Genomic DNA, 23,915 nt, shown 5'->3' with positions numbered 1-23,915 from the left:
TCACCAACCCTTCTTGCACCCCTTTCGTGAGCCCACCCCACTGCTCCAATTCTGGGTTGTCTTTCTGTGCCCACCCCACTCCCCAGTTCCTTCTGGGAGGTCACCCCCACACCAGAGCACCCCCACCTCCACCCCTCTTGCACCCCAAGGTGATCCCACCCCCCTGCTCCAATTTTGGGGTGTCTCCCTGTGCCCACCCCACTCCCCAGTTCCTTCTGGGGGCTCACCCTGAGCTGAGAGGCCCCAGAGGCCCCCCCCCCCGGCCCCAGCTGCCCCCTAACCCTTCCTCCCTTTGATCCCCTCTCTCCGCATTTCTTCCCCTGTTTCGGGAGGGGACACAGACACCCTCCTCCCCCAAGTTCCCTCCACTGTGGGTACCCAGCAGCTCTGCTCCACTAAATCCAGCCCAACCCTCCTACTGGGCGGGTGGGTCCCCCTTCCTTCCTCTCCCCCCTCATCCCAGGGGGACTGAAGGAGGAGGGCTGGAGGGCGGGAAAGGAGAATGGGCAGGAGCGGAGCGCAGAAGCTCGGTGGGAGCAGAGCAGGATCAATCGGGATGAGAGTGGGATCGGGCGAGAAGGAGCTCCCAAGGCCACCCCACCACCCACCCAGGACCCCCTCCCAAGGCCCCCCGAGAGCGAGAGGCGGCGTGGAAGAGCACCCCGAGGTTTGTTGGATCATTTCACATGCTTTATTTCAGCAGTCAAAAAAAAAAAATTATTTTTCTTAAAAAAAAAAAAGAAAACCCCAAAAACCACTTAAAAATTATTATTATTATTATTATTATTATTATTATTATTATTATACATTATACAAACTAGGTACAAACTCTGGGAAAAACCCAGAGTATCCACCGGGAGATCGGTCCGGCAAGAGGGAGTGGGTTCGTGCCCCTCCATGCCCAGGGAGGATGCAGAGATGGAGAGGGAGGGAGGGAGGGAGAGAGGGAGGGAGGAATGGATGGATGGATGGATGGATGGGTGGATGGATGGATGGATGGATGGATGGATGGATGGATGGATGGATGGGTGGATGGATGGATGAATGGAGGAAAAGCTGCTGGAAGTTTTGACAGTGGAGCTGAAGATCCACCTGCTAAACCTGGAAAATTATTTTATTCCTTTCTTCCCTTTTAACTTTTTGGCTCTGCTTTGCATTTGCTTGGGGATTTACTTGTGGGATGATGGAAGGGGGGAGGGGGAAAATAGCACCTTTAGGAAATTCCCAAGTGGAACTGAGTAACAAAGAAAGGGGGAAATAAAGCATAAAATAGAGGTAAATGAAATTAGATTGAGCTGAGATGCATCTTTGGAGGTCGTAGCACCAGGAGGTCCCGGGTTTGGGTGTTCCAGGACCAAAATTAAAGAGAATATCTAAAAATAATGACAATTAAAAAACAAAACAAAACAAAACAAAACCAAAACCAAAATCAGGATAAAAATCCTGAGGGAAGGAAACCTCCAAAAGAAAATCAAAATAAAAGATCAACAGAGCAACAAAAGAGAAAAGTGGAGGGGGGGAATAATAGGGAAAAATTAGCACCTTTGCTCTGAACCTGGCAGGAAAGTCCCGGCACGGCTGAAAAACTCCAAACGAAGCTAAAAATCAAGAACAAAACAAAACAAAAGAACCCCAAAATTAAAACTAAAAAAGACAGTAAAAAACCCCGAAAGTGGTGAGGTAGCCATCCGGAAAGGGGGGATGCAGTGGAGGGTCAGGTCTGCTTGGCGCCAGGGGCTCCCCTCGTGTGCTTGGGAATGAATTGGTTTTGCTGCCTGAATGAAAAAATAAAATTAAAAAAAAAAAGGAATTCATAATAAAACCTGAAGATTCATAATAAGAAATGGCAAGAACTCAAAAGGATTGTGACCCGAATCAAAAAAACTAAAGAAAGGACCATTACCTGAATCAAAACACTAAAGAGGAGGGTGGGGAGGAGAGAGAGGGAAAACAAGGAGAAAAAGTAAATTATAACCAAGAGTTAAACATCTTCCTGACAGCAAAAAAATTATGAGATGCAAAAAGCAAAGGGGCTGGTGGGGAAAGGGGGGGTTAAGAGCGGCCAGTCCCAGGGGGTTCTCAGGGAGTTTTCAGTGAGTTGAGCTGCTCCATCTCCAGGACTGAGGAATGAGGGGTGGGGTGGCAAGCAAGCGAACCCACTTCCTGGTGATTTTGTTTGAAAAAGTCATTTATTTTTATTTCTTTTTTTTTTTCTATTGTCTTTTTTTTTTTTTTTAAGGTTTAATGCTTTTTTTCTCTTTGGGGAGGGCTTTTTAGGTTTTTCTCTTTTCTTTCTTTTAGAGACGCTGGATAGAAAACCGACACAAATTCAAGTCCATGTGAAATTTTCTCCTTTTTTTTTGGCTGTTTTTTTTTTTCTTTTTTTATTATTATTATCATTATTATTACTCTCTCCTGTCACGCTTTCGGGGGGAGGGGGCGTCCGGTTTACAAGAAGCAGACGGGGCCGATGTCGATGCCGAATTCCTGGTCTGGGGCGCCGACGTCCATAGGAGCCAAATCAATGATGGGAAGGCGAGAGGTCTTCGTCGTCTTGTACTCGATGACTGTCTTGCCCCATGCACCAGTGTGACTCTGTGGGGACACCACAGTCATCCCCATCCCCAAAAGACGTTCCACCACCCTGCCAGGACCCCCCATCCCTCAGCACCCACCGTGCAGCCATCCTCAGTGACACCGTAGGTGAAGCGGCTGTTGCCTTCAGCCCTGATCTCGATCTCGTTGGCGCCTTGGAGTAGAAGAGCCTTCTTCAGGTTGCCGGTGTCCTGGTCCATGTAGGCAACACTGTTCTTGCAGTGGTAGGTGATGTTTTGGGCGGCTTCAGTGGACATGAGGCGCAGGAAGGTCAGCTGGATGGCAACATCAGCGGGGTTGGAGCCCTCACCGCCGTACTCAAACTGTGGGAGAAGAGAAATCGGTCACCGTGGAGGTCGCCCAGCCTGGTTGGCCCCTCACCTCCTGGCCCCCCTGCTCACCTGGAAGCCGTCGCTCATCGTCTCGCCGAACCAGATGTGCTTCTTCTCCTTGGGGTTTTTGCTGAGGTACCAGTTCTTCTGGGCGATGGTGGCCTGGGTCGGGTAGACACACGTCTCACCCGTCTCCATGTTGCAGTAGACCTTGATGGCATCCAGGTTGCAGCCTTGGTTGGGGTCAATCCAGTATTCGCCTGTGGGATGAAGGGAGGAGGGTCAGGGTGGCGGATGGAGGTGTGGAGCAGCCAGGAGGGATCAGGTGAGGAGCAGCCAGGAGGGATGAAGGTGTGGAGCAGCCAGAAGGGATGGAGCTGAGAAGCAGCCAGAGGGATGAAGGATGGAGGTGAGGAACGGCCACAGAAGATGGAGAATGGAAGTGAGGAGCAACCATGGAGGACGGAGGTGAGAAACAAGTGAGAGGAACAGAGGATAGAGGGATAGGTGAGAATGGGAGATGGAAAGATGAAGGATATGAGAGACTGAGAACGAAGGGATGAAGGAGGGAGGTGAGGAGCAGCTGTGAAATGTGGAGGAGGGAGATAAAGAGCAGGTAGGAGGGAGCTGGTGAGTGGAGCGGGGAGTTGGGCAACACCCATGAGAAGAGGAAGGAGGTGAGGAGAAAACAGGAGGTGGAGGGATGGTGGATAGAGGTGATAGCAGCCATGGGAGAGGAGGGAGGAATGAAGATGGGAATCAACCAGGGTGATGGAAGAAGGCTGGGGATGAGGAGAAGGTAGAGGGGACAGAGGGATGGAGGTGAGGGCCCAGAGGGACAGGGGGACACTGACCGCTCTTCCAGTCGCCGTGGCACATCTTCAGGTCGCGGCAGGTCCGGGCAGGGTTCTTGCGGGTGCCTTCGGGGCTGCGGATGTTCTCGATCTGTTGGCTCAGGCTCTTGAGGGTGGTGTCCACCTCCAGGTCACGGTCGCGCATCACGTTGGCATCGTCAGCCCTGTAGTAGCGCCCGCCGTCGTGGGCCTTCTCCTGGGGTGGCTGGGGCAGGAAGCTGAAGTCGAATCCACCACTGGGGGGTCCAGGAGGACCAGGAGGGCCGGGTGGGCCAGGGGGACCCTACAGGAGGAGAGGAGGAGGAGGATGGTGAGCAGGTAGATGATGAAGGCGGGCGGTGCTGGGCGGGTGGCAGAAGGGCTGGTACGTACAACAGGGCCGACGTCGCCAGTGCGACCGCGGGGGCCGGGGGGGCCGATGGGGCCAGGCAGCCCATTGAGACCATCTTTGCCAGCAGCACCAGCGGAGCCAGGAGGACCCTGTGGGACAGGAGAAAGGGTGAGCGTGGCCATCCTGCCTGGGCAGAGTCTCCCCCTCCAGCCCCGACCCTCATCCCTGTAAGGAACCCAATGTCAGTGGGGACTCCCCGTTCCCCCCAGGATGCTGGATATCACGTCTCATCCAGGAACTTACTCGTGGACCGGCAGGACCAGAAGCACCAGAAGGACCTTGTTCACCAGGAGAGCCCTGTGCCAAGCAAGGAGGAAGAGGAAGAGGTGCCATCAGCATCTCGTGCTGTCTCCAGGACATAGGGCAGCACTTGGTGCCACCATCACCCCACAGGACTTACGGGAGGACCAGGTGGGCCCTGGAGACCGGAGAAACCTCTGTGACCCTTCATGCCTCTGTCACCCTGTTCACCAGTTTCACCTTTGTCACCACGGGGACCTTGTGGACCCTGGAGAAGGAGGAGGAGGAAGAAGACATGTTGAGTGAGATCCGGACCAACCATTGCCCCCATACCTGTGGGGATGCAGAGACAGCAAGAAGGATGGAGGAGAACATCTACTTACAGCAGGACCACGAGCACCAGCAGGACCAGGGGGACCAGCAGGACCTTGGGGACCCTGGCACAGGAGAGAAGGGGACAGGTTAGAGCATCTTCTACCTTCTGCTGCTGCTGGCTTAGGGCAGCAACACCCTGAGAGGGGTAGTGGGACCTCTGGCTTCACCCTTTGCAGGGTGGCGAGATCCCTGGCATCACTCTGAGAAGGGTGGTGGGACCCCTGGCATCACTCTGAGAAGGGTGGTGGGACCCCTGGCATACTAGGGAAGCCCCTTTCAGCACCAAGAGCTCAGCCTGAGTCCAGACCCCCAGAATAGGGTCCATCTTGGGGTGCCCCTGGGCCAGGGAGGAGTACAAGGGAGGCTCTGAGTAGAGCAGCACTTACAGTCTCACCACGATCTCCGTTCTTGCCAGCAGGACCAACGGGGCCGGGGGCACCAGGGGCACCAGGAGCACCAGGGGGGCCAGCAGGGCCGGTCTCACCACGGTCACCCTGTGAGGAGGAGGAAGAGGAGGAGGAAGAGGAGAGGTCAGTGTGGGTCAGCACAACCCCATCACCCCTTCCTGTGCCCCCCTCACAGCCCGCTCACCTTGGGACCAGCAGCACCATCACGGCCAGGGGCACCTTCAGCACCAGGAGCACCCTGTGGAGGAGGAAAGACCCTCGTTAGGGATGGTGGGGGGTGAAGAGGGGTCTCTACTCAGCTCAACACGGGCCTCTCCATGCACCAACATCCACCAGTGGTATGAGCTGGCAAGTCTTCAGCACAACGAGCCCAACACTGACGCACTGGTGGGGGTCAGTGCCCCCAACACCGATGATTGCCCACAGTCACCCACCTCACGTCCAGCTTCTCCGGGGGGTCCAGCCAGGCCAGGGGGCCCCATGGGGCCGGGAGGGCCACGCTCACCAGGGGAACCAGAAGGACCTTGTTTGCCAGGTTCACCCTGTGCAGGGGAGAGAACAGGGTGTGTCAGACACCGCTAACATCCCCTTCCCCTGGTCACAGGGTGAGCTGGACCCTAGGGGGATCACAGCGTTGTCTGTTCCTGGGGACCCCCTTGGTACTCACAGAAGGGCCAGGCAGCCCAGGGAATCCTCTCTCTCCTCTCTGTCCGGGGAGACCAACGACACCGCGCTGGCCAGCAATACCTTGGGGTCCGGGAGTGCCAGGAGCGCCCTGCGGGGACAAACAGTGCCTCAGGGTGATGGCAGCGATGGGGGCCTCCCTCCCTGCGGAGGGGACAGCTAGGAGAGTGACCAGCACAGGGGATCTGACCAGGGGCTTGACTTACAATGGGGCCATCAGCACCAGGAGAGCCCTTCTCGCCGGGGGGTCCAGGGGGTCCAGCGGGTCCCGGTTCACCGGGGCGGCCAGCGGGGCCAGTCTCACCACGGGGTCCTTTGCCACCTTCCTTCCCGCTGGGGCCAGGGGGGCCGGGGAGGCCAATGTTCCCCTGGGCGGAAGGGGAGGCAATGCTATAAGGCAGCTGGTCGAGATCCCCCCGGCTGCCAGCTGAAGGGCAGCCAGGGGTGTCCTGGTGCCAACTGGGACAGGGAGGCCATGTGGAGCATCCTGGATTGGTGCCCAGCACCTGCCGTGTCCCCCATCACTGGCATCCTCCCCGTCCCCACACCTCTCACCCCCCTGGGGGTACTCACAGAGGGGCCAGGGGGTCCAACTCGTCCAGCAGCACCAGGGAAACCAGTAGCACCCTGGAAGGGAGGAAAGCTGGAGTCAGCGGCATCAGATCCAGGTGTCACAGGGCCAGGGGATGGTCCCCTGGCTGGGAGCCCCGGCAGAGAACCCCGGGACTGATTTTGTGGCTATGAAAGCAACGCCCCCCTTTTCCCCTCTGCTCTACCCCCTCCTGGGATGAAGCCACCCCAGATCGATGCCATGGCCCAGGCAGTTTTGGAGTTGCAGGACTGGAGGTGCCCCACTGTGCTGGGGCAGCAGAGCCAGACACACTGGGGAGTTAAACCCCCTCGGGGGTGTTCACACCCAAGGAGGGGTTCCCAAACCCCCCCATCCCCACAAGACTGGTACTTACAGGGGGTCCAGCGCTTCCACGAGCACCTTTGGGACCAGGAGCACCAACAGCACCCTGTGAGGGAAGGAAGAGGAGGAAGAGGAGGGGGTGAGGGGTGAGTTGTGCCATGGGACTAGACCCCAAGGGGGTGTGGGGTGGGTTGGGGTGGGGGAACTTACAGCAGGTCCAGGAGCACCAGTGGGGCCAGCAGGGCCGGGGGGACCAGCATCACCCTTGGCTCCAGCATCCCCCGTTTCACCTTTAGCACCAGGCTGGCCGTCAGCACCCTGTGGGAGAGGGAAAGGGGTGGATTCGGGGGGCTCATCATCACCCCGACAGGGGCAGGATCAGACCCCCAGGCAGGGGGGAGCGAGGCTGTTTCACTTACAGGGGGGCCAGCAAATCCAGCAGGACCGGGAGGGCCAGGCTCGCCGCGGTCACCCTGGGAGAGATGGGAGGGAACAGAGTCAGACGAGCAGGGGAAGGTCACCAGGGCCACCAAGGGGCAACCAAAGAGCAAGGCCATCACTCAGGGTGGGGGGACACTTACGGGAGCACCACGGGCACCAGTGGGACCAGCAGGACCGGGGGGACCAGCTTCTCCCTGGAAAAGGGGTGGAAAACCAGAAAAAAATGAGGTCAGGGCTGCGGCGAGGAGGTGGCAATGAGTGCCTGGACACATCTGTCCCCGGGGGATGTCCCTACCTTGTCACCAGGAGCACCAGCAGGGCCAGGGGGGCCGATGGGACCGGTCAGACCTCGGAGACCGTCTTTGCCAGGAGCACCGTCAGCACCTTTGGGACCTGGGTCACCCTGGGGAGGAAGAGGATGGTGGGTTATTGGGGAGGTCCCTTCCAGGGGGTTGCCCCTTCTCCCCTTTCCCCTGGGTGCGCTGAGCCATCTCTGGTTCTTTGTCCTCCCTGGGAGAGGCTGGGACCATCCTCCACCTCACCAGAGCTGGACTCTCAGTGAGGGATTGTCCCCAAGGGCCATGCTCAGATGAGGACAGAACTGATGCTGAGCATCCCCGCTCCAGGGCAGTGCTGCCCCTTGACCTTGGTTTGGGGGCACATCCAGTTCCAATGAGGGTGCACAGAGGTGGTGGGGAGCAGGTGACCAAGGGGGACATCAAGGTTTTGGGAGACACATCCAGCCCCAAGGGGTTGATGAGGGGAGCATGGGGATAGTGGGGAGCAGAGGAGAAATGGGGACATTGGGGTTTTGGGGACATATCAAGCCCTGAGGGGACAAACAGGGGGCACAGGGGTGGTGGAGAGCAGGTGATCAATGGGGATATCAGGGTTTTGGGGGGCACATCCAGTCCCAAGGGGATGGTGAGGGGGCAGGTGGGTACCGGGGAGCAGAGGAACAAAGGGGACATCAAGGTTTTGGGGGCACATCCAGCCCCAAGGGAACGAAGAAGGGGGCTCAGGGATGAGCAACGGGAACACTGGGGTTTTGGGGATACATCCAGCCTCAAGGAGACAATGACGGGGGCACAAGGAGGAGCAATGGGGACATCAGGGGTTTGGGGACACGTACTCTGTCACCCTTGGCACCTGGCAGGCCGGCAGCACCACGTTCTCCGGGCATACCCTGCAGACCAGGGGGTCCTTGATTCCCGGGGGCTCCGGGAGCACCAGCATCACCCTGGGAAAGAGCAACAGAAAACAGGGATTAGCGAGGCCCCGGCACAGCAAAACCTTCCCCAGCTCTAGCCCCAGCCAAAGGAAGTGAAGCCAAATCCATTCCCCTTTACAACTGCACCCCAAAAGCTGGGGGCAGTCACCCACCACCCCGACATTCCCACACTGGCACCTACCTTAGCACCATCATTACCAGGAGCACCATTAGCACCACGAGGACCTTGGGGACCGGGGGGGCCTTGGACACCACGTTCACCAGGGAAACCTCTCTCACCCTGGAGGGGGGAGGAAGGAGAAGGGTCGAGGTGGTCAGGGCAGTGTCAGGTACTTTGGGGTGCCAAGAACTGATGGGGAGCCCGTGGGGTTCAACTTACCCTGGCACCAGCGGGACCAGGGGCACCAGCATCTCCGGGGACACCCTGTGTGGGAGGGAAAGGGTGTGGAGTCAGAGGGGGCTCTGGGGATGGGCCAGAGGGGTCCACAGGGTACCCCCAGGGGTCTCTCAATCCCTGGGACAGGGCTGGGATCCTCCACTGTGTGGAGCACATGGCCTGAGGGGGACACTGGGGGATCCCCCATCAACAGCCCCCCTCCACGGCTGGGAGAGGGAAGATGGGGAGGGGACAGGGAAGGTCCCAAGTCACCCACACTCACCTGCTCACCAGGCTTGCCAGCCTCTCCGGGGGGACCAGCAGGGCCTGGCAGACCCTGGGGAGGAAGAAGAAGAGCCATGAGCCACCAGGGAGGTGGGAGACCAGAGGGGACAAGGGAAAGGGTAATGTCATCCCCCTCCCCAGGTGGTTTATCCCCCTCACCATGGAAGGGGACACCCCTCACCTGGAAGCCAGGAGCACCGGCGGGACCTTGTTCACCTCTTTCTCCAGCAGGACCCTAGGGGAGGCAGGACAAGCATTGAGGGGGGGGACACGCTCAACTTCTGAGCCCCTTCTCCGGTGGTTGAGCACGGTCTTGGGTGGCCATGGACTAGGGGATACTCACAGTGGGGCCGGGAGGACCTTGGGCACCAGTTTCACCGTCTTTGCCAGCAGCACCCTGTGGAAGAGGGAGAGGAGGGTGCTCAGAGCATGGTCAGACCTGCAGCCCCTACAAAGTTCTGTATGTAACCCCTGCCTCCCCAAAACAGAGTGTGGCCTCACGGTGTCCTTCAAAGGACGGGAGACACCGCAGGGCGAGCTGCCCATGGCCACGTCACCTCCCTGCTGTCCCTGCTCCAAAGCTGCTGGGAGCCACCGGAATGGAGTCCCAAACACCTCATCCCGCTGCCGTCCTTGTCCTTGTGGCTTTCCCTGACACTGCTCAGCCATCTCACTCCCTATCCCTGCCGCTCCACACTGGGGTGACCCTCCCTGCCACCCCATGCTGGGGTGATGTCCCCTGTCACCTCACACAGCCCTGCCAAGCCCCCACCAGACCTTTTGTGCTCCAGCAAATACTCACCACGGCACCAGGGGGACCGGGAGCACCTCTCTCGCCAGGTTTGCCAGGCTCACCCTAAAAAGAGAGCAGGATGAGACCCGTGACGACACCGGGGAGTGGGGGAGCAGGTCTCCTGAGCCACCTGCCCATATACAGCCACCGTCCCGGGTGGTGGCAGTGGCCGGTGGGTGGGATCCCTCATGGACCAGGGTGCAGCATCACCCCCGCAGCCCCCGCGGGGCAGGTGGGTCACACTCACCGCAGCACCTTTGGGACCAGGGAATCCCATCACACCAGCTTGACCTCTGGCTCCGGGGGGGCCGGGGGGGCCGGGGCGACCGTCTTGACCAGCGGGACCCTGTTATAGGGGAAGCCAGCACCCCGTTAGCTGAGCCCGTGGCGAGCCAAGGGAGGAGGAGGGGACATCAGTGGGGTAACTTACAGGGGGGCCAGTCTTGCCATCGGGACCTGGGCTCCCGGGGCTTCCAGTCAGACCCTGCAAGGGAATGGGAAGTGGGTCAGGAGCTCAAGTATCCCAGGAGACGCTCCAGAGAACGTGAGCGTCCTGGAAAGCAGCTTCTCCGTCGGCACGGGGCGTGTGACTGCCGGCATCTACCAGTGTGGCTCGTTGCTGCCGCTGCCACCGTGTCACCGTGCCCGCCACCCTCCACGCTCACCTTGGCACCGGGGAGGCCTGGTTCCCCGGGGCGTCCAGCTTCACCAGGAGATCCTTTGGGGCCGACGGGGCCGGGGGAGCCACGCTCGCCGGGGGGACCCTGGGAAAGGAGGGAGGGGTCACCCCGACTGCGGGACGGTATCCGGGGACAGGACAGGAGCAGTGTCACCGGAGGTGTCAGTGGCACAGAGCCGGTCTGCCCACTGCATGGGGACAGGTGACACTGCCCAGTGTCACCACAGCCCCGCTGACACGACTTTCTCACCCAGGCAGACACGGGCACCCACCTTGGGACCAGCGATGCCATCAGCGCCAGGGAAACCGCGGCTGCCTGGAGCACCCTGCGAGGGACACCAGAGGGGTCAGTGTGGGGACATGGGGTGGCCGGGGGGGGTTTGGGGGTGCAGGGGAGGGGTATGCCGGTGTGGGACATGGTCACCGGTGGGAGCAGCCTGAGGAGTGGCTGGGGATTGTCACCACGGTGTCCTCGAGCACGCACAAGGTTCAGCTGCTGGACAGCACGGAGACGGGGATGGGGACAGGGGTATGGCAGGGAGGGGACAGGGATTCTCCTACTCACGCGTTCGCCAGCAGGGCCGGGAAGCCCAGCAGGGCCGGGCTCACCACGAGCTCCTCTCTTGCCTTCCTCACCAGCAGGGCCGGGGGGACCTTGGACACCAGCGGGACCCTGGGGGAGGAGGCGAAGGGATGAGCACCCACAGGACGTGCTGGGGCCAGGAGGGGCCGAGACCCCGAGGTGACATTGAGGGGATTACTTACGGGTTCGCCTTTGGCACCAGTGTCACCCTTGTTGCCTGGAGCACCGGGCTCACCCTGGAAGTGTGTGGAGAGAAGAAGGAAAAGATGTTTAGCACCAGATGGAGGAGTAGAGGGAGCCCCGAGCCACATCCTGATCAGCCCTCAGAAGTAGGATGGTGCTCAGCATCTATCAACTCCCAGCACCACCCTGCCCTGGCAGGGCTGGAGGGACAAGGAGATACCAGAGGAGGCACCTCCAGGTAGAACATCAGCTTGCTGGAGCAGAGGAAGGGATCCAACCCCAGGAAGAAGAAGATTGAGGTGTTCAGGGATACTCACAGTGTTACCCTTGGGACCAGGGGCACCACTGGGACCCTGGGGTCCAGAGGGACCACGGGCACCAGGGAAGCCAGGAGCACCAGCAATACCAGGAGCACCCTAGAAGAGGCAGAGGAGGGTGTGAGGAAGCAGCACAGCCCTTCATCCTGGAGCTGGAAGAGGAAGCGAGGGACACTCACGGTTGCGCCCTTGGCACCAGGTTGACCATCAGCACCAGGATTGCCCTGCAGAGAGAAAGAGGAAGAGGATGGTTATGGTGGAGCTGGCAGGACGTGAGGCCAAGGGACAAGGAGCCATTAGATGCCACTTACAGCAGGACCAGCAGCACCAGCAGGGCCAGGGGGACCCGGTTCACCACGGGCACCTTGGGGACCTTCACTGCCACGAGCTCCCTGGGGACCGGTTTCACCCTGGGGAGGAAGAGGAGGAAAGAAGAGTCATGAGCATGAGGGTTTCCCTGATCCCCAACATGGCTGATTTCCCCTCCATCTGCAGCTCCTTCCCCATGGAGGCAAAGCCAGGAGAGATGCCCACGGGACTTGTTTGGGAACATCCCCATCTATCCCAAACAGTGGTCAGCTCATGGCATTTTGGGCTTGGAAACCCATGCCATGCTCAGTCCTCCTCCCCATCCCACTCTCCCAGTTCCCACCAGTTTCTCCCAGCCCAGGAGACGGTCAGGCAGGTTCTACCTTAGCACCAGCAGCACCAGGGAAGCCGGGGGGACCAGCAGGACCAGTTGGACCCTAAATGGGAGAGAGGGCGCATGTCAGATGAGGGATCCCACCTCCCACACCTGGCACTGGTGGGACTTCCAGGCAACAGAGCTCTGGTTGCCATCCAGGATTTCCCATTTGTGGTGGAGCTGGGATGAGATCTCACTCTGGAGAAGCTGGAGGCAATTCCAAGTGCCGGAGGAGGATTACTTACGGGTTTAGGGGTTACTTACGGGGGGACCAGCAGCACCGGGAGCACCATCATTGCCACGAGCGCCCTACAGGACAGGAAACATCCATGAGTGAGGCCCACAGGTGGGAGAGGTGACCCCCAGCCCTCCCAAAGCCCCAGCAGGGGGTCTCAGCCCGACCCAGACTGGATACTCACAGCAGGGCCGGATGGACCAGGACGGCCTCTCTCGCCAGGAAGACCACGAGGACCCTGGGGAGGGGACAGGACACATTTAGGACATGTTTGGGTCACCTGAGTGGGCACTTCCCTCTTTCTGAGCCCTGTCCTATCCCTGTGCCTCCTATCTCCCCCTGCTCCTGTCCACAGTGACACTTCCAAGGAGTTAATCCCCCTCCCACACTGGTGAGTCCCTGGGGAAGCATCCCTGAGGATGAGCTGATTCCCCATCAGGTCTTGCCCCCCATCCCCATCCTCTCTTACCCAGAACCCCCCCACACACCCCTCAGGGGTCCATCACTCACCATCTGCCCGGGAGCACCATTCTCTCCAGGGCTACCGGGCTCACCCTAGGAGGGAGGAAGGACAACATGAGGGACCTGCTCTGGAGGGAGGAGGGAACAGCAAGGACATTCCCAGGACAGGAGTGACTCTGACACCACTCCTCACCTTGGGGCCAGCAGGTCCAGGTTCACCCTTGGCGCCATCCAGACCACTGAAACCCTGGGGGCAGGAGAGAGAAGGGGTGGGGGGTCAGGAAGGGATTTTTGGTGATGCTGGGGTCCTACAGCCCCTAAATCTCACAAGCATGGAAGGGGGGACTCACTCTGTGTCCCTTCATGCCTGGCAGGCCAGCAGTGCCTGGGAGACCACGGGCACCCTAGAAGGAAAGGGGAGGTGGTCATGGTGATGTTGGGGGTGCTGTCCTTGCACCCCATTACCCCTGTCCCCAAGGGGACAGACAGCTGGTGTCACCAGCAGAGCACAGCAGGGGTGTCCCCTCCTGTGTCCCACGGGGGCCACCTCACCTGTGGGCCAGGGGGACCGCGCTCTCCGGGGCGGCCAGGTTTTCCAGCTTCACCCTAAGGAGAAGGACACCAGGTTGGTGGCATGTGCCCAAGCCAGGCAGCTCCTGCTCACCTGGAGGGGCTGTCAGGGCTACCAGGCCCCAAACCTGGGGACAGACCTCATGGACAGGCCACTTACGTCATCTCCGTTCTTGCCAGGGGGGCCGGCAGGACCACGGGGACCCATGGGACCCTAGGAGAGAAGTAGGGCAGCAGTGAGGATGATGTGAGTGACAGCTGCCCCCGTCACCCTGCCACCCCCCCGGGCAGTGCCAGGCTCTGCCAGCCTTGTTCCCATGGATCCCAGATCAGGAACAGCATGGCCACAGCCAGAGCTGGGAACCAGTAGCATTGTCCCCATGCCCACGGGACATCAGCTAGAGTAGGAGGTGGCAGGACTCACAGAAGCACCAGGCTCTCCAGGTTCACCAGGGGGACCTTGGAAACCTTGAGGACCCTAGGGGGGAAAAAGGAGGGAAATAAAAAAAGGAAAAAATAGGTTACAAAGTGAGAAGTTTGTAACTGAAGCCCCCTGTGGCAGTGGAAGTGTCCCCCCCCTATGGTGGCACAAGGATGTGTGTGCCCACGTGCTTCTGTAGTTGTCAGGAAGGATGGGATACCCCCAGCCTATCCCACCCACCTCCTACCACCCAAAGGGGTCTTAGGGGTTGCTTGTCCCCAAAATCAAGGGGAGAGGAAGAGGAGACACTCACAGGAGCACCGGGAGGGCCGGGGAGACCACGGGGACCGGCTGGGCCCTGGGGGAAAGAAAAGTGATGAGGGGGTACCTTGTCACCCTGTCCCTATGGCCATCCCTTCCCTGTCCCCATCACCACCCCACTGCTGCACCCAGTGAGCCTCACTGCCCCCCCCCATCTCCACCCATCACTGCCCCAAAAACACCTTCTTCTTGTCCCCATCAACCCCATTCCCTGTCCCCACTGCCACCCCATCCCTGTCTCAGTTGCCACTCCGTCACCACCCTGACCCTGTTCCCCTCCCTGTCCCCATCACCCCCACATTCCCAGTTCCTCATTGCCACCCCATCGCTGCCCCCTTTGCCACCCCATCACCATGTCCCCCCACATTGCCACTCCATCCCTGTCCCCACTGCCACCCCATCACCACCTTGACTCTCTCCCCATCCCTGTCCCCATTGCCACCCCATCCCTGTTCCCACTGCCACCCCATCACCACTCTGACCCTGTCCCCATCGCCATCCCTGTCCCCATCCCCTCTGGGCCTAATGTCCCTCCCCATCCTTCCTGTCCTCTACCACTCAGTGGCATCACCAACACACCACTTCTGGCACCTCACCCAGCTTGACCCTCCACCCCTGCTGCCCCCTGTGCCCCTCGTGCTCCCCTGTGCCCCCCCATGTCCCCCTGTGTCCCTCCTGTGCTCACCATGGGTCCGGGCACAGCCATCCCCCCAGCTTTCTCGTCGTAGCCGTAGGACATTTGGGGAGCGAAGTTCTGCAGGAGGAGGGAGAGAGCAGGGGTGAGCGGGGCATGGGACCCCCAGGGGGTGCTGCACAGCCGAGGACCCCCCCATACTCACTCCGCCGAGGCCTGGGGGGCCTGGAGGGCCTGGAGGTCCTGGGAGACCAGGTTGTCCAGGGATGCCATCTCTGCCAGGGGGGCCAGGGAGTCCCTGGAGGGGAGAGAAGAGGAGGGTGAGCCCCAGTGGGATGGGGGTTCCGGGGTTACACCCACCCTGGGGGAGGTGGATGATACCCACCCTGTCTCCTTTGGGGCCGGTGTCTCCTTTAGGACCCTGGGGTGGAGAGATGAAATAGATGGTCAGAAAAGGGGGTCTCCAAAAATATGGGGGGAGGGGAGCTCTTGGGAGGTTTTGGGAGGGTTAATTTTGGGGGAGCCCTTACCTCTACTCCAGTGCTTTCTGGGTAGACAGGGGAGGCTGTGGGAGGAAAAAGGTTGTTCAGAGTAGCCCAACATCACCCACCAATCCCACAGTGCAGACACCAGGGGGTGGGGGGGACACCGAGTCCCACTGGTCCCCTAGGGACCCCCCGGGATGGATAACCCGGTGGTGGGAGAGCGCTGGGAGACACGCCACTATACCGTCGGTGTCGGGACAGATGGGGCAGCATTCTCCAAAGGGGATCTCAGCATTGGGGCAGTCAGAGGTGTCCTCGCAGATCACCTCATCGCAGAGGATGTTGCCGCTGTCACAGACGCAGATCTGGCAGGGTTCTGGTTTCCACACATCCTTGTCGTTGTACGTTAGCCCATCCTGGACACAGCTCCCAGTTTGGACTGGGACACAGGGGCAGGGCAGGAGGAAGTGTCAGGACAGGGGGGAATGGATCTCGTCTAGCTTTCACCCCCACCCCTCCCTTCATCCCCCTCTTTGCTCCTGCAGTGTTTTTCCCTTCATCTGGTTCTCATCAGCCCATCGCGGTGACACAGGAAAAAGCTCCACAATAAACTCTTCCCACATACGCTGGAATTTAAACAAAAAAAAAAAAAAAAAAAAAAAAAAAAAAACCACCCAAAAACCCCACACACCCAAAAAAAAAAAAAAACCAAAACCAACAACAACAACAAAAAAAACACCACCACCACAAACCACCCTCCAGCCACTCGCTACGTCCCGTGGGCAGATAGGGCCAAGGCAAACATGCCCTCCCCGCAAAGGCAGGGGGGTCCCCGCCGTCCGCGGGGGGACGGTGACAAGGATGGGGTGGGATGGGGCGGGATGAGACGGGGATGGGACTGGGATGGGACGGAGTGGGTTGGTCCCAACGTCTGGGTTGAAATTAGATCCAGGCGGCTGCGGGATAGGGCTGGATCAGGCCAGATGGGATTGGGGAATGGAAGGACAGAGAGTGAAAGCGGGGGGGGGGCTGGCGTGGGGAGTGGGGGAGGCCAGGGCGGCGCGCCAGCGCCCGGGGATGGCCCTATGGTGGGGAAGTGTCCTGGGGAGGGGGCGAGGGGCTGAGTCAGCTCGTGCAAGCCCACTCGGGAAGGGGAAGAAAAAAAAGGCAAAGGGGGAAAAAAAGGAAAACGGGAAAAAAAAGGCAAAGGGAAATAAAGGGGCGGGGGGAGGGGAAAGGTGGGGGGAACGGAAAATGCAAAATTCCAACGGAAAAAAACTGGGGAAACGGGAATGAAAAAAAAAGTAAAAATGTGGAATGGGAAATGCAGGATTGGGAAACGGGGAATGGGAAATGGAGATTGGGAAGTGCAGGATGGATGTTGTCAATGCAAAATACAGAATTTAAAATAAAACATAAAAAATAAGGTGTAAAAAAAAAAAAAAAAAAAAAAAAAAGGCACCCAAAAAATCCCCTCCCAAAACGACAAAACCGGGCAAAAAGCAATGGGCCCCCAGGCCTGCTGCTGCTGCCCCAGCGTCCCCCCATGTCCCTCTCCTGCAGGTGGCAGTGGGGCACAAGGGGGGATATGGCAGTGGGGGTTGACCCCAGCCGTGCCCTCGTTCCCCATCCCTGGCAACTCCCCCGGCTGCCGAAACATTTTGCTTATGAATCATCCGAGACTTTTCTAATTCTTTCCTGATGGCTTTTGCAGATCCCGGGGCTGGCCCCCCCTCCCCTCTCCTCTCTCCCGCGCTCTTTCCCCCCTTTCCTTTCCTTTCCTTTCCCGGTCTCCTCCTCCTCCTTCTCCTCCCCTCCGTCCCGGCTCCCTCCTTCCCCGCCGGCTCCTCTCCACCCTTCCTTCCCTCCCCGCTCTTGGCAGGACGCCCCGACTCTCCACACTGCCACAGCCCCCCTAAACCCCTTTTTCCCCAACCCCAAATCCCCTCAAAACCATTTTTTTTCCCCTTATTTCCCTACTTTCCCCCTAATTTTCCCTCTGCACTCCAACCCTGATTTCCTCCTTCACCACCGCAAGGCAGCTGGACCAAGGGGCACCAATGCCACCAGACCCCATCCCACCGCACACCCCACATCCCACCGGGGTGAGGGCCGTCACCCAGCGCCAGCTACTCACTGTCTTCTTCTCCTTGCCCGCGGGTGAGTAGTACAGTTGCTGCTATCAACAGCAGTAACCGAGAATCCACAAAGCTGAACATGTCTAAATATTAGACATGTAGACTCTTTGGGGTCTCTTTTGTTCTTAGGTTGGGGTCATACGGGGCCGATCCAACCCTGGAGCTCCAAATCCAGACCCCAGCAGAAACTTCCTACTGCCCTTTGCCCACTTCTTCGCCTCCCCTTATATACGGTGCAGCAGCAGCAAGAGGTGGGACCCATCGCAACCGGGGAATTTTGGACGGCCCCTCAGCCAATCAGAGACACCCAGCGAGTCGGGGGGCACCTCTTGCACCCCCTTCCCCGCCTGTCTGTCCATGTACACGCACACAGACGTGCACACGCGTGTCATCCCCAAGCAGAGCTGCAGTGGCGGTCGGGGGGTGGATGGGAAGGGAATGGTGGGATGGGAGTTTCAGGGGGTTTGGGGTGGGTTTTTTGGGGGGTTGTGATTTTTTAGGGGGAGTTTGGCACACTATGAGATGTTTTGGAGGGGATAGATGTGGCAGGGCAGGGTGGGGACAAGGAAATGTGGCACGTGGCACTTTGGGGACCCCGGTGCCACGCGATGCTTGGTGCTGTACCAAGGAAGGGGGGGGCTAGGCTTTGAAAACCCACCCCCCACCACCAAACCCCACACTTGGGGCTCCCTGAAACCCACCCACCCACCATCCACCCAAACCCCCAGCACAGTGCAAGGCCAAGACCACCAACCCCCAGCCCCCAGAGCATCCCTTGGATAGGTATCCCCCCAACCCATGGACACCCCAAAACCCCTCCAAGAGCCACAAACACTCTGAAAAACACCGGCTTGATTTTTTTGTTTTAGCCCTTTCTTTTCATCTTTTTCCTTCCTTTCCCTCGATCCTCTTGCTCCTGGCCCATCCCTCTCCCCTCTCTCCCCCCCTGGCATGCCTCCACCGCCGTTTCCACATTTGAAGGAGCCACGTTGGTTGGAAAAAGCAAAAGCTCCTGGACAATAATCCACAACTTACCGTGCAATTTGGGGAGGGTGTAATTACACGCCAAAAAAATCTACGTATTTACCCGGGCCGGGAGTTCGGGAATTGAGGGGGGGAAGGAACCCTGCACTGGCAATGTGGCACATTGGGCAGGGGGAAACTCCTGCTTTTCAGGGGGTATTTTTAGGGAATGGGGTGGGAAATGGGGCTGGGAAGAAGGGAAGGGATGGGTTCAGCCCTTGTGCTTGTACCCACCGTGCTATGCTGAGGGTTTGTGGGATCACAGAATACTTGGAATACTGGAAGTACTGGGATCAGTCTGTTTGTTCCCTCTGTCACTATGCTGAGGGCTTGCAGGATCAGTGGATACTGGAAATTTTGGGAGCACTGGGATCAGTCCTTTTACCCCCCTGTCACTGTGTTGAGGGTTCGCAGGATCTGTGGTTACTGGGAATACTGGGAGCACTGGGAGAATGGAGCTTAGCTAGCTTGTGTCCCCACATCACTAGGCTTGCAGGCTCATCAGGATACTGGGAATACTGGGAGTACTGGGAGCACTGGGAGCTCTGGGCTCACTCTTGTTGTCCCTCCCACCACTATGCTGAGAGCTTGCAGGCTAATTGGAATACTGGGAATTCTGGGAGCACTGGGAGAGCTGAATTCAGCCCTCACACCTCTGCTTGCCCTTCCAGTACTATACTGAGGGTCTGCAGGCTCAGCGAGGTAATGGTAATACTGGGAGCACTGGGTTCACTCTGGTCCCCCTGTCAATATGCTGAGGATTTTTGCAGACTCAGCAGAATATAGGGAATTCTGGGAGCACTGGGAGAGCTGAATTCTGCTCTTGCACCTCTGCTTGTGCCCCTCACCACTGTGCTGAGGGTTTGCAGGCTCAGCAGGACACTGGGAATACTGGGACACTGGGCTCACTCCGCTTGTCCCCACAACCACTGTGCCAAGGGCTTGCAGGCTCAGCAAAATAGTGGGAACACTGGGAATATGGGGAGAACTGGGAGCACTCTGCTTGTCCTCACTGTCACTATGCCGAGGGCTTGCAGGCTCAGCGGTTTACTGGGAATACGGGGAATACTTGGAATACCAGCAGTACTGGGCCCACTCTGCTTATCTCAGCTGCCACTATGCTGAGGGCTTGCAGGCTCAGCAGATTACTGGGAGCACTGGGAAAACTGGGAATTCTGGGGTCACTCCACTTGTCTGCCCCACCACAATGCTGAGTGCTTGCAGGCTCAGAGGATTACTGCGAACACTAGCAATACTGGGAATACTGGGAGTCCTGGTGTTACTCTGCTTGTCTGACTCCCCACTATGTCAAGGGCTTGCAGGTTCATAGGATTACTGGGAGCACTGGGAGTACTGGGCTCCCTCCACTTATTCCCCCTACCACTGTGCTGAAGGTTTGCAGTCTCGGCAGAATACCTGGGAGCACTGGGAACACTGGGAATACTCTGCTTGTGTGCCCCACCACTATGCCGGGGGCTTTCAGGCTCAGCAGAATACTGGGAGCACTGGAAACATTAGGAGCACTGAGCTCATTGCAGAGCAAAACCACGTTGGAGCAGGAGCTCCCACTAAGACATTTCCTTATTTTTCTTCAGGAAAAACACAAATCAAAACAATTTAACAATGAAATAACTGGGGGGGGGGGGGGGAGGGGGAGGCGATGACACGTCGACCCCTCCTCGCACAACCAACTTCTCCCAGGGACTTTTTATTTTCCCTGCAATTAAATTCAATAAAATGCAACAAAATCGAAGCCACTCGAGGAGGAAGGGGATCACACACATGCCCACGCACATGCGTGTCCACAGGGCCGGCAGCAGCTGGCCCCCGTTCCAGCCCTGTATCCATGAATCCGAGACACGTTGCAGGCAAAGCCTCCTCCAATCGTGCCTCGGCGACTCGAAAAGCCCTGGCCAGGCTCCAGCCTGAAGATGTGTCTTTAATATTTGCAGCATGACAGAAAAGAAAAGAATGTCATTGGAGGGTTTTTTAATTTTTTTTAAACTATTTATTTATATGTATATATACATATATTTATATTTATATATATATGGAAAGGGAGGGGAAATAAAAAAGCAAGGGAGGAAAAGGATGGGGTGATGCCACCTCATCAACCCCCCAGCCACCCACCCCCAGGAATGCAGGAGGGCTTGGAGAAAGGGTTGGGGGCTGGGAAAAGGGAAGAATTCCCACTTTAAATAAATAAATAAATAAAAATAAAGAAGAAGAAGAAGAATTTAAAAAAAAAAAAAAAGGCTGGAAAAGTCATCAGGATCCTAGGAAGCGGGATGGGAGATGTCAAGCACAGGCCTGGGCTCCTGTGGAATGCTGAGGGGGGTGGCACCCACCTGGGAACCTCCTGCTCTTTGGGGGTGTTTGGGATGGGGTGGGTGTCACATGCAGTCCCCTCTCAGCTTTTGGGGGAATCCGAGAGCCTTTCCTGCAATCCTCAGACTGGTTTTACTGGTGCAAACTGGGTGTGTAGCTGGCAGTGTAGGAACGGAGGTGGGCACACCAAAAAAGATGGGGATCACCCCCAAAAATTAGGGGTCACCCCAAAAATTCGCCAGTGGTGCCAAAAGGTGGTAGATGCTCCAAAAATACAGCAGATGCTCCAAAAAGCCGGTGGATGCCCCAAAAATCTGGTGGACGCCTCAAAAATTTGGTGGACACCCAAAAATTTGGTGGGTACCCCCAAAAGGTTATGGGTGCCCCAAAAAGCTGGTGGATGCCCCAGAAATTGTGCGACCACCTCCAGGACAGGGCTTGCTCATGAGGGTGGGGGGGTGGGAAGGGTGGAAGGGGCAGCCACCCCCATCCCTTTTGGGTAGGACCTACTGAAAAGCAGGGTGCGGGGCGGGGGTGGGGAGGGGAGGGCGCTGGGATTTGTTTGCCGAGGAGCTGGAGCAGGCGCCGGCATCTGGAGCGAGTTAACTCTCCTCGACAGCCCAGACACATGGATCGGATTAACTCCCTTTTTTCCCTTTTTTCTTTCCCCCCCGCCCAGCTTCCCTGTTCCCCGCTCGACAGCCCCGGGAGCCGCTCCCGATTCGTATATTCCCCGCCCCCGCTACCATCGCCCCCTCCCCACTCCACACCCAGCCCAAAAGACCCACTGGGGGGTCCTCCCCCTTGGTAGTGGTCGCAGTGAGCATGAGGATGGTGTCCCGCAAGGCGATGACACGCAGATACTTGTCCCCCTGGAAGGGGGATTCCCCCCACTGATGTTCCCACATCAGGACACCCCCCTCTCTCCCAGGGGTGTCCTCGGTGTCCCCAAGCCGGCCATGCCAGCACCAAGAACCCCTTGAGGGGGTATTCCCGGACATCCTACCCTTTTCGGACCCGAAGCACCTCGATGCCCAACTTTTCCCCCGCTCCATGGGGATGTGGTGGGCGACTCGGTGCCTCAGTGTGTTCCCCACCCCCCGCCCCACGCCCGCGGCCGCAGCCCGGCACCGCCCCGGCTATTCCTGGTGGCCCGTCCGGCCCTCGGCGCCCTCAATTGTGGCGTCAGGGCAGAACCCCGTAATCACGGGCCGCGACTCCCCAGCTATTTCCAGGGAAAATTGCTAAATTGGCCTACGAGATGCCAACGCCACGCTGCACCTCGGCGGGGGCACCGGTGGCCGGGGCGGGGGGGGACTGTAACAGGATAGTCATGTCCCCACTGGGGTGGCACGGGGACTCCCGGGTTGAGGAAGGAACCTGATCCTGCTCAGCGGGATCCTGCTCATCCCTCTGCCTGGGATGAGTCCAGCATGACTGGGGGTTTGGATGAGCCCACATCCAGGGCTGGGACTTTCCAAAGGGGTTCTTTCCACCATGTGAACCCCCACATTCCCCCCATTTTCAGGTCTGGGTTCTTCCTGGGGGGTCATCTCCCCCACTCTGCATCCCTCCATTTAGGGCTGGGACCCTCCCTGGGGGCTTATCCCACCCTGGCTGTACCCCCACTTTCAGGGCTGGGAGCTGATCCCCCCATCTGAATCCCTGAACCCCCATATCCAGGGTTGGGTCCCTCCTGGGGGGCTCATCCCCCTGCATCTACACCTCCAAATCCTCCCATATTCAGACCTGGTGGTGTCATCCCTCACCCATCTGCACTCCCACATCTCACTTCTGGGTCTCTCCTGGGGGGGGCTCATTCCCTCATCTTCACCCTCATCCCAGGACTTGAGTCCTGAACAGGGCTGGGGATAGACAGGAGGCTTTTTGGGTCGGTGGTCTTTGCGGGGGATTCTCAGGCAGAGAGCAGCAGCCCAGCCTGGGCCCCCACTGTCTGGGCTCACAGAGCCGGGATGGAAACTCTGAGGGCCGAGCTCCACGCTGAACATTTTCCGTTCCCATCTTGCTTCTCTGCTCCTTTTTTTTTTTCTTTTTATTCCTTTTTTTTTTCTTCTTTTTTCATTTTTTCTCCTCTTCAGTTTCATTGAAGAATTTGCTGCTCCCCTAAACCTCCCCAAGGCACTCCAGGGGGATATGGAGATGTTCCCCAGCCCTATCCCAGTCAGAATGTGGGACTGGGAGAGATGTGTGGGTAACCTGAGCACCCCACATTCCCAGACCCCTCTGAGGGAGGGGGTTGTTCATCTCTGAACCCCCAGGAAAAGTATCCCCAGGATCTGCTGGATTTATTTCTTGGGGCAGGGGGTGGAGGCAGGAATGGGGACAAGGAGGGGGATGGGGGACAAGGATGGGGACTGGGGGGGGATGGGACAGGGACGGGGACAAGGATGAGGATGATATGGGGAAAGGAATGGGGTTAGGGGTAGGATGGGCATAGGTTGGGGCTGGGAACAGGGCTGGAGGTGGGAGGGGGACAGGAATGGGAACACGAGAGCTCCTGCGCTGCCGGCTGGCTCCGGAGCCTGGCTGGGATCTCTCACAGTGACCTCATCGGCCGTAGCTGGACCAGAGCCCAGGGCCTGGCGGGGATGGTGGCTCCAGTGCCACGTGGCCAGGGTGTGGGGCTGCCAGCACCCACCTCGTACCCTCCACCCCCCGCAGGTGCCATCCCCATGGTGCAGAGGGTATCCTAGGGGTGCCCTGGGGGTGCTGCACCCCAAAAGGGGGAGGGGGTGGGTGAAAAGGCCAAGAGCCCTCCAGGAGGGATGGGGGTGAAGGTTTATTGGCTTTGGGGGGCAGAGTTGTGGGGTGTCGCCTGCCAGTAGGAGGGGTGGTAGGTTCCCAAAGGGCATGCCTGGCACCAACCTGCCCACCACTACCGGGCTGGGGGGGTCTCATTTCCAGTGGGAAATC

General features: G+C 58.6%; 1 protein-coding gene and 1 long non-coding RNA gene across 2 annotated transcripts; one reads left to right on the top strand and one right to left on the bottom strand.

Moving 5' to 3' along the window:
* Positions 1–411: 411 nt before the first annotated feature.
* On the top strand, positions 412–4,867 carry LOC126646572 (uncharacterized). Its single transcript, XR_007630318.1, has 3 exons — positions 412–667; positions 2,302–3,062; positions 4,240–4,867. It is a non-coding gene; the product is annotated as an uncharacterized LOC126646572 (long non-coding RNA).
* On the bottom strand, positions 2,443–17,824 carry COL1A1 (collagen type I alpha 1 chain). Its single transcript, XM_050328003.1, has 51 exons — positions 17,630–17,824; positions 15,737–15,931; positions 15,538–15,572; positions 15,393–15,428; positions 15,213–15,305; positions 15,059–15,127; positions 14,366–14,410; positions 14,056–14,109; positions 13,792–13,845; positions 13,614–13,667; positions 13,412–13,465; positions 13,255–13,308; positions 13,110–13,154; positions 12,784–12,837; positions 12,629–12,673; positions 12,372–12,425; positions 11,991–12,089; positions 11,859–11,903; positions 11,680–11,778; positions 11,362–11,415; positions 11,162–11,269; positions 10,869–10,922; positions 10,583–10,681; positions 10,348–10,401; positions 10,165–10,263; positions 9,927–9,980; positions 9,468–9,521; positions 9,306–9,359; positions 9,123–9,176; positions 8,843–8,887; positions 8,645–8,743; positions 8,365–8,472; positions 7,528–7,635; positions 7,373–7,426; positions 7,211–7,264; positions 7,002–7,109; positions 6,844–6,897; positions 6,452–6,505; positions 6,085–6,246; positions 5,862–5,969; positions 5,629–5,736; positions 5,379–5,432; positions 5,174–5,281; positions 4,796–4,849; positions 4,573–4,680; positions 4,416–4,469; positions 4,154–4,261; positions 3,782–4,064; positions 2,997–3,187; positions 2,676–2,918; positions 2,443–2,595 (listed from the first exon to the last, which is right to left on the bottom strand). Exons 1-51 carry the CDS (start codon positions 17,709–17,711, stop codon positions 2,449–2,451), a joined length of 4,362 nt encoding a protein of 1,453 aa, XP_050183960.1. The 5' UTR covers positions 17,712–17,824; the 3' UTR covers positions 2,443–2,448.
* Between the last annotated feature and the right edge of the window lie 6,091 nt (positions 17,825–23,915).

The sequence above is a fragment of the Myiozetetes cayanensis genome, unplaced genomic scaffold (genome assembly GCF_022539395.1).
Source record: "Myiozetetes cayanensis isolate MyiCay16 unplaced genomic scaffold, myiCay2020 scf35, whole genome shotgun sequence".
NCBI classification, from domain to species: Eukaryota; Metazoa; Chordata; class Aves; order Passeriformes; family Tyrannidae; genus Myiozetetes; species Myiozetetes cayanensis.
The sequence above is the reverse complement of the archived record's forward strand: the minus strand, read 5'-3'. Positions and strand labels throughout refer to the sequence as shown.

Coding starts and splice junctions, on each gene's coding strand:
- COL1A1 (XM_050328003.1), bottom strand. CDS start 17,711: ATGTTCAGCTTTGTGGATTCTCGGTTACTGCTGTTGATAGCAGCAACT. Junction 15,573..15,736: donor CATCTGTCCCGACACCGACG/GTATAGTGGCGT, acceptor TTCCTCCCACAG/CCTCCCCTGTCTACCCAGAA. Junction 4,065..4,153: donor CTGGCGACGTCGGCCCTGTT/GTACGTACCAGC, acceptor CTCCTCCTGTAG/GGTCCCCCTGGCCCACCCGG.